The sequence below is a fragment of the Biomphalaria glabrata genome, unplaced genomic scaffold, assembly GCF_947242115.1.
Source record: "Biomphalaria glabrata unplaced genomic scaffold, xgBioGlab47.1 scaffold_25, whole genome shotgun sequence".
NCBI classification, from domain to species: Eukaryota; Metazoa; Mollusca; class Gastropoda; family Planorbidae; genus Biomphalaria; species Biomphalaria glabrata.
The window spans coordinates 83,952-96,867 of NW_026602917.1; the positions used below are offsets into that span (position 1 = coordinate 83,952).

General features: G+C 32.5%; 1 protein-coding gene across 3 annotated transcripts; it reads left to right on the forward strand.

Annotated features, from left to right (window-relative positions):
- The first annotated feature begins 5,273 nt into the window (after positions 1 to 5,273).
- LOC129924101 (uncharacterized) lies at positions 5,274 to 11,248 on the forward strand. 3 transcript variants are annotated; one of them, XR_008776008.1, is made up of 4 exons: positions 5,276 to 5,518; positions 6,289 to 6,696; positions 8,726 to 8,853; positions 10,443 to 11,248. XR_008776008.1 is itself a non-coding variant. In XM_056017907.1 (3 exons), exons 1-3 carry the CDS (start codon positions 5,288 to 5,290, stop codon positions 10,460 to 10,462), a joined length of 504 nt encoding a protein of 167 aa, XP_055873882.1. In that variant the 5' UTR covers positions 5,274 to 5,287; the 3' UTR covers positions 10,463 to 11,248. The 3 variants fall into 3 exon arrangements, 1 of the variants encoding a protein (XP_055873882.1); XM_056017907.1 differs by lacking the exon at positions 8,726 to 8,853 and having other exon boundaries at positions 5,274 to 5,518; positions 6,444 to 6,696; XR_008776007.1 differs by lacking the exon at positions 5,276 to 5,518 and having other exon boundaries at positions 6,250 to 6,696.
- The last annotated feature ends 1,668 nt before the right edge of the window (positions 11,249 to 12,916 follow it).

Here is a 12,916-nt window from a genome sequence, read left to right on the forward strand (position 1 = left end):
AGTGTCAATGATTATATTAAGAATGTTAAGTCAATGATTAGATTAAGAATGGTAATGACTTAGTGTCAATGATTACATTAGAATGGTAATAATTTTGTGTCAATGATGAGATTGAGAATGGTAATGTTTTAGTGTCAATAATTAGATTGAGAATGGTAATGACTTAGTGTCAATTATTACATTGACAATGGTAAAGTCTAAGTGACAATGATTACATTAAGAATGTTATGTCAATGATTAGATTAAGAATGGTAATGACTTAGTGTCAATGATTACATTGAGAATAGTAATGTCATTTTGTCAGTGATTACATTGAGAATGGTAATGTCTTAGTGTCAATGATTAGATTAAGAATGGTAATGTTTTAGTGTCAGTGATTACATTGAGAATGGTAATGCTTTAGTGTCAATGATTACATTCAGAATGGTAATGTCTAAGTGTCAATGATTACATTAAGAATGTTAAGTCAATGATTAGATTAAGAATGGTAATGACTTAGTGTCAGTGATTAGATTAAGAATGGTAAAGTTTTAGTGTCAATGATGACTTTGAAAATGATAATGTGTTAGTGTCAATGATTACATTGAGAATGGTAATGTCTTAGTGTCAATGATTAGATTGAGAATTATAATGTGTTAGTGTCAATGAAAAGATTATGAATGGTAAAGTTTTAGTGTCAACGATGACTTTGAAAATGGTAATGTGTTAGTGTCAATATTTCATTGAGAATTGTAATGTCTTAGTGTCAATGATTAGATTGAGAATGGTAATGTCTTAGTGTAAATTTTTAGATAGAGAATTATAATGTGTTAGTGTCAATGATTAGATTAAGAATGGTAAAATTTTAGTGTCAATGATGACTTTGAAAATGGTAATGTGTTAGTGTCAATGATTACATTGAGAATGGTAATGCCTTAGCGTCAATGATTAGATTGAGAATGGTAATTACTTAGTGTCAATGATTTGATTAAGAATGGTAATGACTTAGTGTCAATAATTAGATTAAGAATGTTAATGACTTAGTGTCAATGATTACATTGAGAATGATAATGTCTTAGTGTCAATGATTAGATTAGGAATGGTAATGTTTTAGTGTCAATGATTACATTGAGAATGATAATGTGTTAGTGTCAATGATTACATTGAGAATGTTATGTCAATGATTAGATTTAGAATATAATGTCTTAGTGACAATGATAAGATTAAGAATGGTAATGACTTAGTGTCAATGATTACATTGAGAATGGTAATGTGTTAGTGTCAATGATAAGATTGAAAATGGTATTGTGTTAGTGTCAATGATTAGACTGAGAATGGTTATGTGTTAGTGTCAATGATTAGATGTAGAATGGTAATGTTTTAGTCTCAATGATGACTAAGTTTTGGAGGATGTCAGGAGGAGCATACCAGTTTACAATAACTTCTATTAGTGACCATAAAAAGAGCAATTAAAAAAGGATTATAAGTTAACCAATTACAATCTTAGAAGCCCAACTACTAAGTACTCTAAGTAGTAAACTCACTTTAATTTTTATAATAACACTTTGAAAAAGTTTTCTCTATTAAATCAATTATTTTATATGAGTCAAACAAACATGGTTAAAGGAGACGAATCACAATATAATCATATGTAGTGTAAACAAAATGTTACTTCGTGACCAAAGATTTGATAATTTGACTAAAAAAAAGCACAATGTGATTGTATTCACAAGAATTCATTCAATCTCGTTTTCACTATGCATGAAGATAAACATATTCCCCTTTTCTTAAGACTCAATATTCAAACTTTTGCACAATGTAATCTTATATGTACACGAAGATGGCTGCAAAGTCTTGAAAACAAACAAAAAATGAACTATATCTGGATCATTAAATTAGGTTTGGTCTAAGTCTACCTTGTTTCTCAATATCTCTATTATACACTGGTAATCTACGTATAAATCATTACGCTGCTTGGCTTTGTAGCACTGGCAAAGATATTTATATATATATATATATTTATATATATATATATATATATATATTGTAACGTTTCTCACTACCCAGGCACTCTGCAAACTGCACCACACGACACAACTAATTAAAAGAATGTGACAACTCAGGGCTAAAAAACAGTTTAATATCAAATACATCACAGCCAGACAGGGGACCAGACAAAAGTAGATTAACCTGTACCAGCATTTTAGTACATTTTAGTTTTGAAAATGATTTTAAGGTGGTAGAGGAGACAATTGCAAGCCCGCTAAAGCTTAAAATCCGTAAATGTTCACATTACCTAGCTAATCTTTGAATTGGGTTGGACATAGTTGGTGCATAAGCAAACATTAGAGTTGCATTAGAGAATAATCCATTTGGTTTATTGGCTTGACCACATAACATACGTTGAAATCCTTGAGTTGTCACAGATAAACAGTATCCATGCCACAGCAGCAATAACGTTGGAGGGTCAACAAAAAATTACAAAGATACCCTTAAGAGTTCTCTCAAGGTGTGTGAGGGAAACGATCCTTTCTCATTGCCTGAGGCCGTGAGTGTCGTGTTTCATGATATAAGGCAAGGAGCTCGGTAATCAACAAAAAACGTAGATCTAAGAATAAAAAAAACGGAAAGTGAGAAAAGAAGCAGGCATATCTGCAGCAAACCCAAGTTACCAATGCCGTCTAGGAGGTCGGCTTTTTTAAAGTAAAAAATTGGACTCCATAGCCATCTTCAAATTCATAGAAAATGGGAAATTATCTCATCTTAAGTTACGAAGGAGGAGCTATATATTTAAGCTAGCTGATCTGCTCATTAACTGATTAGCTATCGGTTACGTTAATGTGCGAAATCGACATTTTGCCTCTAAATATAGGCATAATGTTCATATTAACGGTTTAAGTACTCTTAGGGTTAGGATAGGGTTGCAAGCTCCTGCAAATAACTATAAAATAATAATTCAATTTATTAAGCGCTGTTAACAAAGCACTATAAACTCTTGCAGAGCTGACTTTTTGTGTCAAAACGCAAGAGTTAAGTCGAAGATAACTACAACATTACGTAGTACCTGGACAAGTGGATCCTGGTAGTTGGTGATAAATACAAAATGTGTACTCTTCTAATTCTGTTCTAATGTTGCTGCTCGGCGGTCTGGAAGTTCAACAAGAAAACAGCGCCCACTTTCTCTTTCTACTGCGCCAAATACCTATATTGTTCATACCTCACAACCAGCAAAGACATACCTGACTTACTAGGCGTCCCATTTTTACCACTGGAGCAATACACCACAGGTGCGTTATGTAAGTCAAACTCATACGATACGTCACACACGCACACCAATCACCGTTCACAAGAGTGGAGGGGAGTAATAGGGGGAGAAAATGAAAGAATGTCAAGAGGAGGGGAGGGAAGAGAAATTGGGGAAAGAAAACTAAGTCTTAATAGTAAAAAGGGAAAGGGGGGGGGACAGAAGTTATCTAAGACGCCCAGGATGACATCACATCCAGACGATGGCTGCTAGCGGCTCCTGGATGTCCCTCTTTGCTTTAGCAGAGACAAGGGGAGGGAAGCGACCTCTGTGACCCGAGTTGAGTCTGTCTTGGTCCAATGAATGAAAAAGGGTTTGTGTTTAAAGGAGATGGACTGGGTGACAAAATCAGCTCTTCTATTAGCATATGTGATGTAATACTAAAATATGATTTTATTCTTTTTGACTCACAATCGACTGGTGTCTGGAAATTTAAGCTCCCAGTAATTTAGTCACCCGGAAATTTAGGAACCGGGAAATCGGGCACTTTTTGACAAGGCGGAAAATTAGGCACTCTTCAATAGAGACTTAATTTAGAAGAAAATTGATTTTTTAGCGCATTTTATTCCGAAAAGACCAACTGTAATATTGGTATTATAATCAGGACAATGTCTGTCTTTGACAAAACAGAGACTAAGCATACTGAAGTAAGCAACAGAACTATCAGGTTACATCAATGGTAATTAGATTACTGATGGTAATTAAATAAAAAAAAATATCGATTAATAAAAAAAGCTTTTGCTATGATGAAAGAGCTATATTATAGTGAGCTTTTAGCCTAAGTCTTTCGCCCCAATCACTTTGTGCATATGCATTTCCCTGTTAGCAAGCACTGATAGTCACGTCAAAGCATATCTTCATTGGCCTACAGCGAGAAGAGTACCTGTTTGATTCCGCAACGCATCTGGCCCCTGTTACAGTAAGATTCACACCTGGAAGTCATCATTCTCTGGTCAATCTGTTGTTCACGCATCCAGCTCTACGCCCCCACCCCTCACCCTGCCCGCTCCCGCAGTTTCACCCCACCCCCTGACTCCCTCCCAGCCCGCTTCCGCAGTTTCATCCATTTCTTGAACCTGTCAGTCAGCTTCAGTGACCTTGGTTACCTAGTCACATTCCTTGTACCTCGTATATTTCTATTAAATAATAAATATTTATAAATAAAATTCTTTTCTATAAAAACCTAAGTTATTTATTGCGTGTATCCACCGGCACATACTAGATACTATGCAACAAGTCTCATAACACACAACATTACACTAGACTAGTCCACTAGATTTAGGCTTAGATCTATTTAAATTCAACATTCAATTCAGCTTTATTGAAAAATGTTTCAAGTTGTCAGCACCTTAAATCTTCATCAAAACATTTAAAATATAATTTCATAGATCTATACAATAATTCCATCATATGTAGTCCTAAATCTATTTAAATTCAATTTTGATAACATAAAAAAATGTATACCTAGATTTACGCTTTATCATGTTATTGTTGTCATTTTAATTTGAGAATAATATTACTCTCCCCCCTCCCCAATTCCCTATGTATTCCTATTATTTCTATTTGTTTTGTTTCTTCCTCTCTGGGTTCCAGTCTAGTCTTGCAATGTTGTCTGCTGTTCTTCCCATTGTGTGCCCAATGCATCCCCATGTGCATCATTTGATTAATTAGTTTAGTTGTGCTGTCTGGTTGTTTAGGCAACTCTAGCTCCTTGGTCACAGACTGAGATGTACAGATCAAACCCACCCAGTAGTGCTACCATCTGCCTACAGACTGTGATATAAATTCTAGTTAGCAGAAAGGCCCAGACCTGACTTGGAGCCGGAGTCAGGGCCTCCTGACCTGCTAACACTTTACTTTTCATTTCTAAAAATAGATGGTTTTAAAAGATCTTTATTTAGACTACTAAACATTATTCATTATCATAGTTTATAATATTTTTTCAGATATATATATATATATATATATGGAGAGAGAGCATAAAGGAATGGTCACGGATTGCAGATGTCATACACAACAGAAGCAGAAAGAAGGGTAAAAATGCAACGGCGCCTGGTGATTATATATACCCAACCTGCGATCGCAGCAGTGTATCAAGGATTGGCCTCTTTAGTCACACAAGAAGTTGCGAAGGTAAAAGATCGTCTCTCCAGATGTAAAATGCCGCAGAATATATATATATATATATATATGTTTACAGGATTTGATTTGGTGATCCCTCTTCAGAAACATCAGGTATGTTATTTAAATTTATGCATTGTATTGGAATAATTTGTTTTTAAAACAAAGCTGGACATTAAATTCAATTGTGATTGATTTCAACCCACTGATACAAGGTGCATGCTTGCAAGTATAGCAGCCAAAAAAAAACTAAATAAACAATAACCATACTTTTAGACTTAGATCCTCCCCCTCTGTTTGGTGCATTGAGTGGCAAGCTGTCTCCAAAAAGATCTGTCTGAAGTCTGTTCACCCATATTTATAGAAATATAAAAAGATTCTGACTTCTAGAAAAGATAAAAAAATGGAAAGGCTAACTAAACTTTGACAATGTAATGGAAAAAAATCAATGTTGAACCATCCTAATAGTTTGTGATGAGAAATGTCATCAGCCACCTTGGCAGCAGTACCAAAAAAACTGCCAAGCCAAATGTTAGGCACTGTCATTTTTGTCTAGTAAATGATGTTTCACAGCAATACAGTGCAGCCCTTCATCAGAACAATGTTGCTTGAGTACTGAAACTTAAATAAGTTTAGAAACCTTTGAAAGCATCTTGTCAAATTACAACCAATACCTTCTGAAGAACTTTATAAAATGGTACTCAAAACAGCTTAGTTTTCTCTTTTAGTGAGTGCTGACAAAACATTAATGAGGAAGTGGACTCAAGATAAGGATACCATCATTATAATACATTTAACTTATGCATTACACTTTTTATATTTTAAATTTTGCATTTTAAAATGTAATTTTTGCTGCAATATTTTATCAACTTTTTTTTTTTTAGATCAAAGGAATGTACATGCTGCTGATATAGAAAAAGTTTCTGACTGCTTACAGATCAGTGTTCTTAGTTCTGCTATTGATTTACTATTGCATAATAAATAAACATGTAATGATCAATCACATTTTTATACCAAGTTCATCTAATGATTTACACAGCATATTATCAGCATTCACAGTTCATCTAATGATCTACATATGAAGCAGCACCATGCAGAGCTAACATCACCTACTGAAGAGAGTTTCCATCATGCTTTAGCAACAATCCAAAAACAAAATGAAAAAGTGGTTTCTTTGTTTGGGACAAGTCCTGAAAGGCCTTCAGAATCTGGGAGCACACTATTGTTAACAAGCAGTGTGTCATATGACCAGCACAATGACCAACAGCCTTTACTTTTCGAACCAAAGTCAGGTAACTATGAAACTATCTAAAGCACATAGGAGTCTAATGACACATTTTTACTAAACTTTAAATTAAATGGATCTTAAATGTCTAGTGAAACATTGTAATCAAACTATGATTTTTTAATATAGTCTAGTAAAACGTTATGATTAAACTTTGTTTAGTGCATAAATGTCTAGTGAAAAATTCTGATAAAACTTTGTTTAGTTCATATGAGTGTAGTGAAAAATTGTGACCCAACTTTGTAATATGCATAAAAGTCTAGTGAAACATTTTGATCAAACTTTGTAAAGTTCATAGATGTCTGGTGAAACAATCTGATCAAATCTTTTTAGCGCATAAAAATCTAGTAAAACATTCTTATCACCTATGCTTATCTTATAGAAGTCTAAAAAAAAGTTCCCTTTTCAGTCCTTGTAATCTATAGGAAAGTTGATATTAAGGTTATAAATCTGTTTTTGTGGCCTACAGTTAACAAGCAGTTTGTCATGTCTCCTTATTAAAGGTTCTGGATTTGTTAGTGGTTTGCAGCTTGTTCATATTTCCTTTTTGAACTCATTAGTATTTCTGAACTTCTTTTTAATTTCTTAGACAGCTCATTAGGAGTATGGAACCCTTTCCTATGACAACTTTTTAGGAGTGTTATGGTATCATTGATATGTGTGTGTGTGTTTTATGATTAGGGTTAGTTATGCAATGAGAATGATGCAAGATAAGCCGCCTTGTCATTAGTGTTCTTGACTCCAGAATGCCTATTTGAAAGTACATTTTTTTAGTGAGTTAGATTTTCTTTGGAATACAATTTTTTCATTATTACTAAGTTTATTACATTTAGGCTTTCCCCCAGGATAGATTACAGTTATTCATTTCATTTAAACTTGATTTTCTTTATAATGTAATTCAAGTTCTGTTTTGTTTGTTGTAAAATGTTTTACATGTTTCGGATGTTCCTTCAGAGTTGAAGATAATTACTTCCTAGTCCTAACCTCCCGCAGGACGACAGGGGATGGGAGCGGGCAGGGTTTGAACCCTGGACCATCGATAAATCTGAACGACAGTCCAGCGCGCAAACCACATGACCAGGCAGCCATCCAGTTCTATTTAGTATTAATCATAAAAAATCAATAAGTAATTTCAAGTTAAGATGTAATATACCTTTAGTAGTTTAATTGTGTACCAGCAGTTTGGTGCTTCAGGTCAACAACCATACACTACAAGGAGTTGTCAACTGGTTGATACTTACTTTGAGAACTCATTAGGAGTTTGCAACTTGTTAACATTTTCTTAGCTCATCAGGAGTTTGCATCTTGTTCATATTTTCATAGATCAGTGTTTCCCAAACTGTGTTCTGTAGAACCCTATTTAACTAGTAACCACAACATAAATTTATCTCTGTAAAAAAAAAATGTTTCGCTAATGACTCAAAATGTGTGAAGTGTTCCATTAAGAAAAATAATGCCTTAGAGAACTAACTAAGAGTTTGCAACTTGTTCATATTTCATAATATATAGCTCATTAGGAGTTTGCAACTTGTTTATATTTTATTATACAACTTATAAGGAGTTTGAAATTCATTCATAATTCCTTGACAACTAGAGTCTGCAACATGTTCATGTTTACTTAGACAGCTCATTAGGAGTTAAGAACCTATTCATGTTTCCTTAGAGAACTTATTAGGTGTATGGAACTTGTTCATATCTCCTTGACAGTTCATTAAGATTCTGCAATTTGTTCATTTTTCATTTGACAGCCCAATAGGAGTTCAGAACTTGTTCATATTTCCTTTCTTGAAGGTCACCAATACATTTCTGTAAATAATGTTGAATAATGTCTATATTCAAATTTTTTTGAAATACTAAATTTGATTTAAATGGCTTTGGTTAGATTAAAATCATGTCTGAAACTTTGTCACAAGTTTAGAGATTGTCTATTCTTACTCTTAATTTTACCTTTTTATTAACTTGCGTATTTTTGTTTTTATTTCTTACTCATAATTTTTACCTTTTTATTAACTTGTGTATTTTTGCTCTTTTTTTAGGACACTGTTCAAAGATATTTTAAGATGTTGGCCTCACATCTTGACACTTGTTAGAGTGTAAAGATTTGACTTAACAAATGTTAAAATAAAAAGAGCACATTGTGGAGAGTTGACCGTCATTAAAAAATGTACATGTACTTATTCTGTTTAAAAAAATGTCCCTCTAACAAATAAAAAAAAATAAAGTAAATATATTACTCTTCTTTTTTGTAAGGTTTAGCTGATTTGCTTCACTTTCTTACCTTTTTTTTTTACACTTATAATAAACTTAGGAAATCAGTATTTGCTCAGGCTATGAGCAAACTACAAACAATACCAACTGAAATATACAGAAACTAGTTGACACAACATAACCTGTGGTAAAAAAAATGGGTTAGCTGATTTAACTAGAAAAAAAGCAGAAAAATTAGAGACCACTCTATTTGAAAAGTACAACAATCCAAAGTTATGTACTTAAAATCCAACCAAAGAAATGAAAAAAAAGGCAAACATAATGGGGGGGGGTCACTTTATCACATTGTCAATGTTTGGGACTGTGATAGAAGTTAGAAAAAAATTAATAAAATTTGTACTAATTAAAAATATATATAAAAAAAGTTTTTTTTAAACATTGTGTTTATTTTTTAGATGGCCACCATCTCCATAGAGACCCAAAAGACTAGACTAGACATGCCTAAAGCCTATCTTCTTAACTATAAAGTTATATAAAAAAATTTAAATTTCACAGTACATCCCCCTTATGTAAAATAGGCATATTGATCATTTTCTTATAAAATTGATTTAATTTTAGCTCTTTAAAGGAATTCTGCTAAAAATTATCTTAATTGATTTATTAAACTTAGAGGATTTGAATTTTGCTGATGATATTTAGCTTCTATTTCATTTTTAAAAATGTCAGTCTAAAATTGGGCTAGCAGGCTACTAAACCAGATTATGATAATAAAATGCCTAGTAGACAATCTATTACTTTGGATGGATGTCTGTTACAGTCTGTCAACAACCTGAGTTGTATTATGAATGAAAAAATGCTGATGTCAAAGCAATGGTTAGTAATGCAAGAGTCTCCTCTATACAGCTCAAGAAAATTCAGACCTCAAAAGGCATATCTTTGAGAATTTAATTTATATTTTTCAAAACTGATAGGTTTTGCACTATGAAAGTATGAATTTGATATCTAGCTAAGAACAACTAGTAACACCTGTAATGTAACCAAGATAAATGGTACACACTGACTTGCTGGTCATCAAAATGTAGAATGGTCTGTGTTATTGTGTCCCGGACCTACACTTAGCATGTAACAAATATAAATAGTACACACTGACTTGAGTCCAATTTTAATAATAATAATATACTGTAACTTCAAGCATTCAGTTACAAATCACTGGTTGAATGAGAAAATGCTGGATATCCTTCATAGCTGTTACACAAACATAATCCACATATAGAAATACAGTTACAAATGCATCAAAGTGATATCAAATAATAATTCCTTTAGAATAAGTATATCTCTGGTCAGTTGAGCATTATCCAAAAGTTACATTAAATGTTTGTTCTAAACAATGTTTTCAATTTATAATTAAGATTTAATGTTGGTATATGTTTAAAAAAAAGAAAGTCTTTTGTTTGGTATTTAATTCATGTCTGAATTCATATCAATATAATGAATTTTAATGGTAAAAAGATCAGTGGCTGTTATTCATCTCATTTCTTTCTCCAGGATTGTCAGACTTCTGCTAGATGTTGATCTTTTCATCACAACACCAATAACTTCTTCTTGGAGTCAAGTAACAGTGTATATCACCTGAAAAAGCTATTTAAATTCCCTTAAAGATCACAAATTAATGCTGATGACATAAAGCACATTTATCCACGAAATCTTATGAACACATAATATTATGTTGTACAACTAAATAGTGGTGTCTGGAAATTTAGGCAGTGTGTATGTAGTGTATATGCTTATTTATTATTTATCTGTTTCTTAAACATAGGCTTATGTTCCCCGTGCTACCCAAACTATAATTCGGAGTGTGAAACATAACAGATTAACAGGTGCTATATTATGTTTCGTTTAACAAAGATTTTCTTACACTCTACATATTCCTCCCCCCCCCCCGAGAGGTGGGCCAGGGGTAGTGGTAAGTATTATAATCACGGACTGAGAAGACCTAACGGCGAGCGAGAAAGGGGTTACGTCGTCACTAGATCTGTGTCAGCTCAATACAATTTTTTCTCTTCGTGGTGTAGTCTTAATCATAAACAGATAAAAATTAAAGTTTTAAGATACTGTTAATCTTCTATAATAAAATGCTTATTTCTTATAGTAATACGTTTCCCGTACTAGATCTTTATAATTTAATGTCATTGCTCTATATAGTATAGATCACTTACTCACAATGCATACTTTTGTTGAAAAGAAAAATAATTAAACATATCGTGTAGATATAGATGCGTGTTTCATTATGTTCGTGTATATTTTTGTTTTATTTTATCAATATTTCGCTTTGCTTGGTGACTTAATAGATAAAATATAAATCTAATTGTTAATATATATTTTGTTGCTGATAATTTCTTAAATAGAAAAAAAGAAGAAATAACAAGTTGTTCATCAAATGATTATTAACATTTTATTTAGACCTTCATTTGAGTAAATAAAAAAAACATAGTTGAACGCATAAGAACAAAACACTCTCTTTAAAACATGTTATTTGAAGTTCAATATAGATAAAGGAGATTAATATGCTTAAAAACAACATGGTGGGCGGAATAGATCTAGTTATCTGGGCGTCTGAACTTCTAAATCTTGTATATCTAGTTCTAGATCTAGAGCAGGGCTGAGCAAATAACGACCCCCCTGGCCACAAGTGGCCCGCTGGAGTGTTTTATGTTCTAATATTACTGTAAGAACTGGTCGATGCTGACTGACAGTAATTTAACAGCAGTCGCAAGGATTACAACTAGTAATATATCTAAAACATTTTTAATCTTTTAATTTTCACAATGAAATCATTTTCTTTTTACTCCAGCGCAAGAACACCATCCAATCCAATCACTCGTTCAGCCTTTTTTTTTTTTTATACATTTGCGTCATTCGCGATTTCACTAGTTGGTCACGTGACAGGGCCCTATCGGTTATACAAATGGGTCAAATGAAATTTTCTTTAATTGTGATTAATTTAATTTAGCCATAGAAAGAAATAATGATGTAGCGCTGTCTTTAATCTAGAATAAATAATCAATGTAATGTAGGTCGATTGTATTTAATATTTAATAGATCTATATCTCATGTTTATTGTGTATTTCAAATAAATGTTGTTGTTTTTTTAACTTTTTTTTGTGACTTCACGAAAGGTATTGTGTATGTGTTTTTTTTGCTTTTTTTGTTTGTCTTTCACTGTTTACAAAACGTATGGTATTCTATTTTGGCCATATTTCATAATGTGTAGCAATTCATCACTTTTAATTTAAATTTATTCTAGTTTACTAGTTAAATTTATATGAAGAGATGCTCGTCCCTCCTCTTTCGCATTCCGGACTTGGAACCAGACAGTGGTGAAGTTGCCGACATTGCAACTAACTAATCCTAACTATAGGCAACATTTTTTTTTTACTTTCATCATGTAGGCTTCTTTTACACTCATATCCGTCATGTAGTCTTGTTCAACCCACCCACATTTGCTTATCTTCTTAAGAGTGGTCCAGATGTTTAATTATGCCTTATGGTTAACACTCTTTAGGGCCTTCCTCTGCCTATAAATCCCCCTTTTTTATGTACTTATTAAAGCTGGATACTCTAGTTAACACCTAGTTGAATGCTAGACAGAATGGCAGCTATAGAAGTAATAAAAATTTATATAAGGAGAGATGGTTCATTGAAAAGTCATTGTCTTTTACACTCATCTACGCGTTTGCAAAACATTGGTAAAAAGATTTTTAAATGAGAATAGCTTTGAGAATTTTAAAATAGTTTTTTAAATGTATTTATATGCCTATTGTATATTTTCACTATAAAGTAAACAATGAACTAAGAATTTTAAAAAAATCTAAACATCTATAAACATAATTAAAAAGGAACAAAAAAATAACAACAACACAAAACTTCTTTATTTCTTTCTTTAGATATACATAAATAAAATTAGTTTTAACATAAATGATCAGTGCAGAACACCATACTTTTTTTCGGCTAAACAAGTG

Coding starts and splice junctions, on each gene's coding strand:
- LOC129924101 (XM_056017907.1), top strand. CDS start 5,288: ATGTCATACACAACAGAAGCAGAAAGAAGGGTAAAAATGCAACGGCGC. Junction 5,519..6,443: donor TCCCTCTTCAGAAACATCAG/GTATGTTATTTA, acceptor TGATTTACACAG/CATATTATCAGCATTCACAG. Junction 6,697..10,442: donor ACTTTTCGAACCAAAGTCAG/GTAACTATGAAA, acceptor TTCTTTCTCCAG/GATTGTCAGACTTCTGCTAG.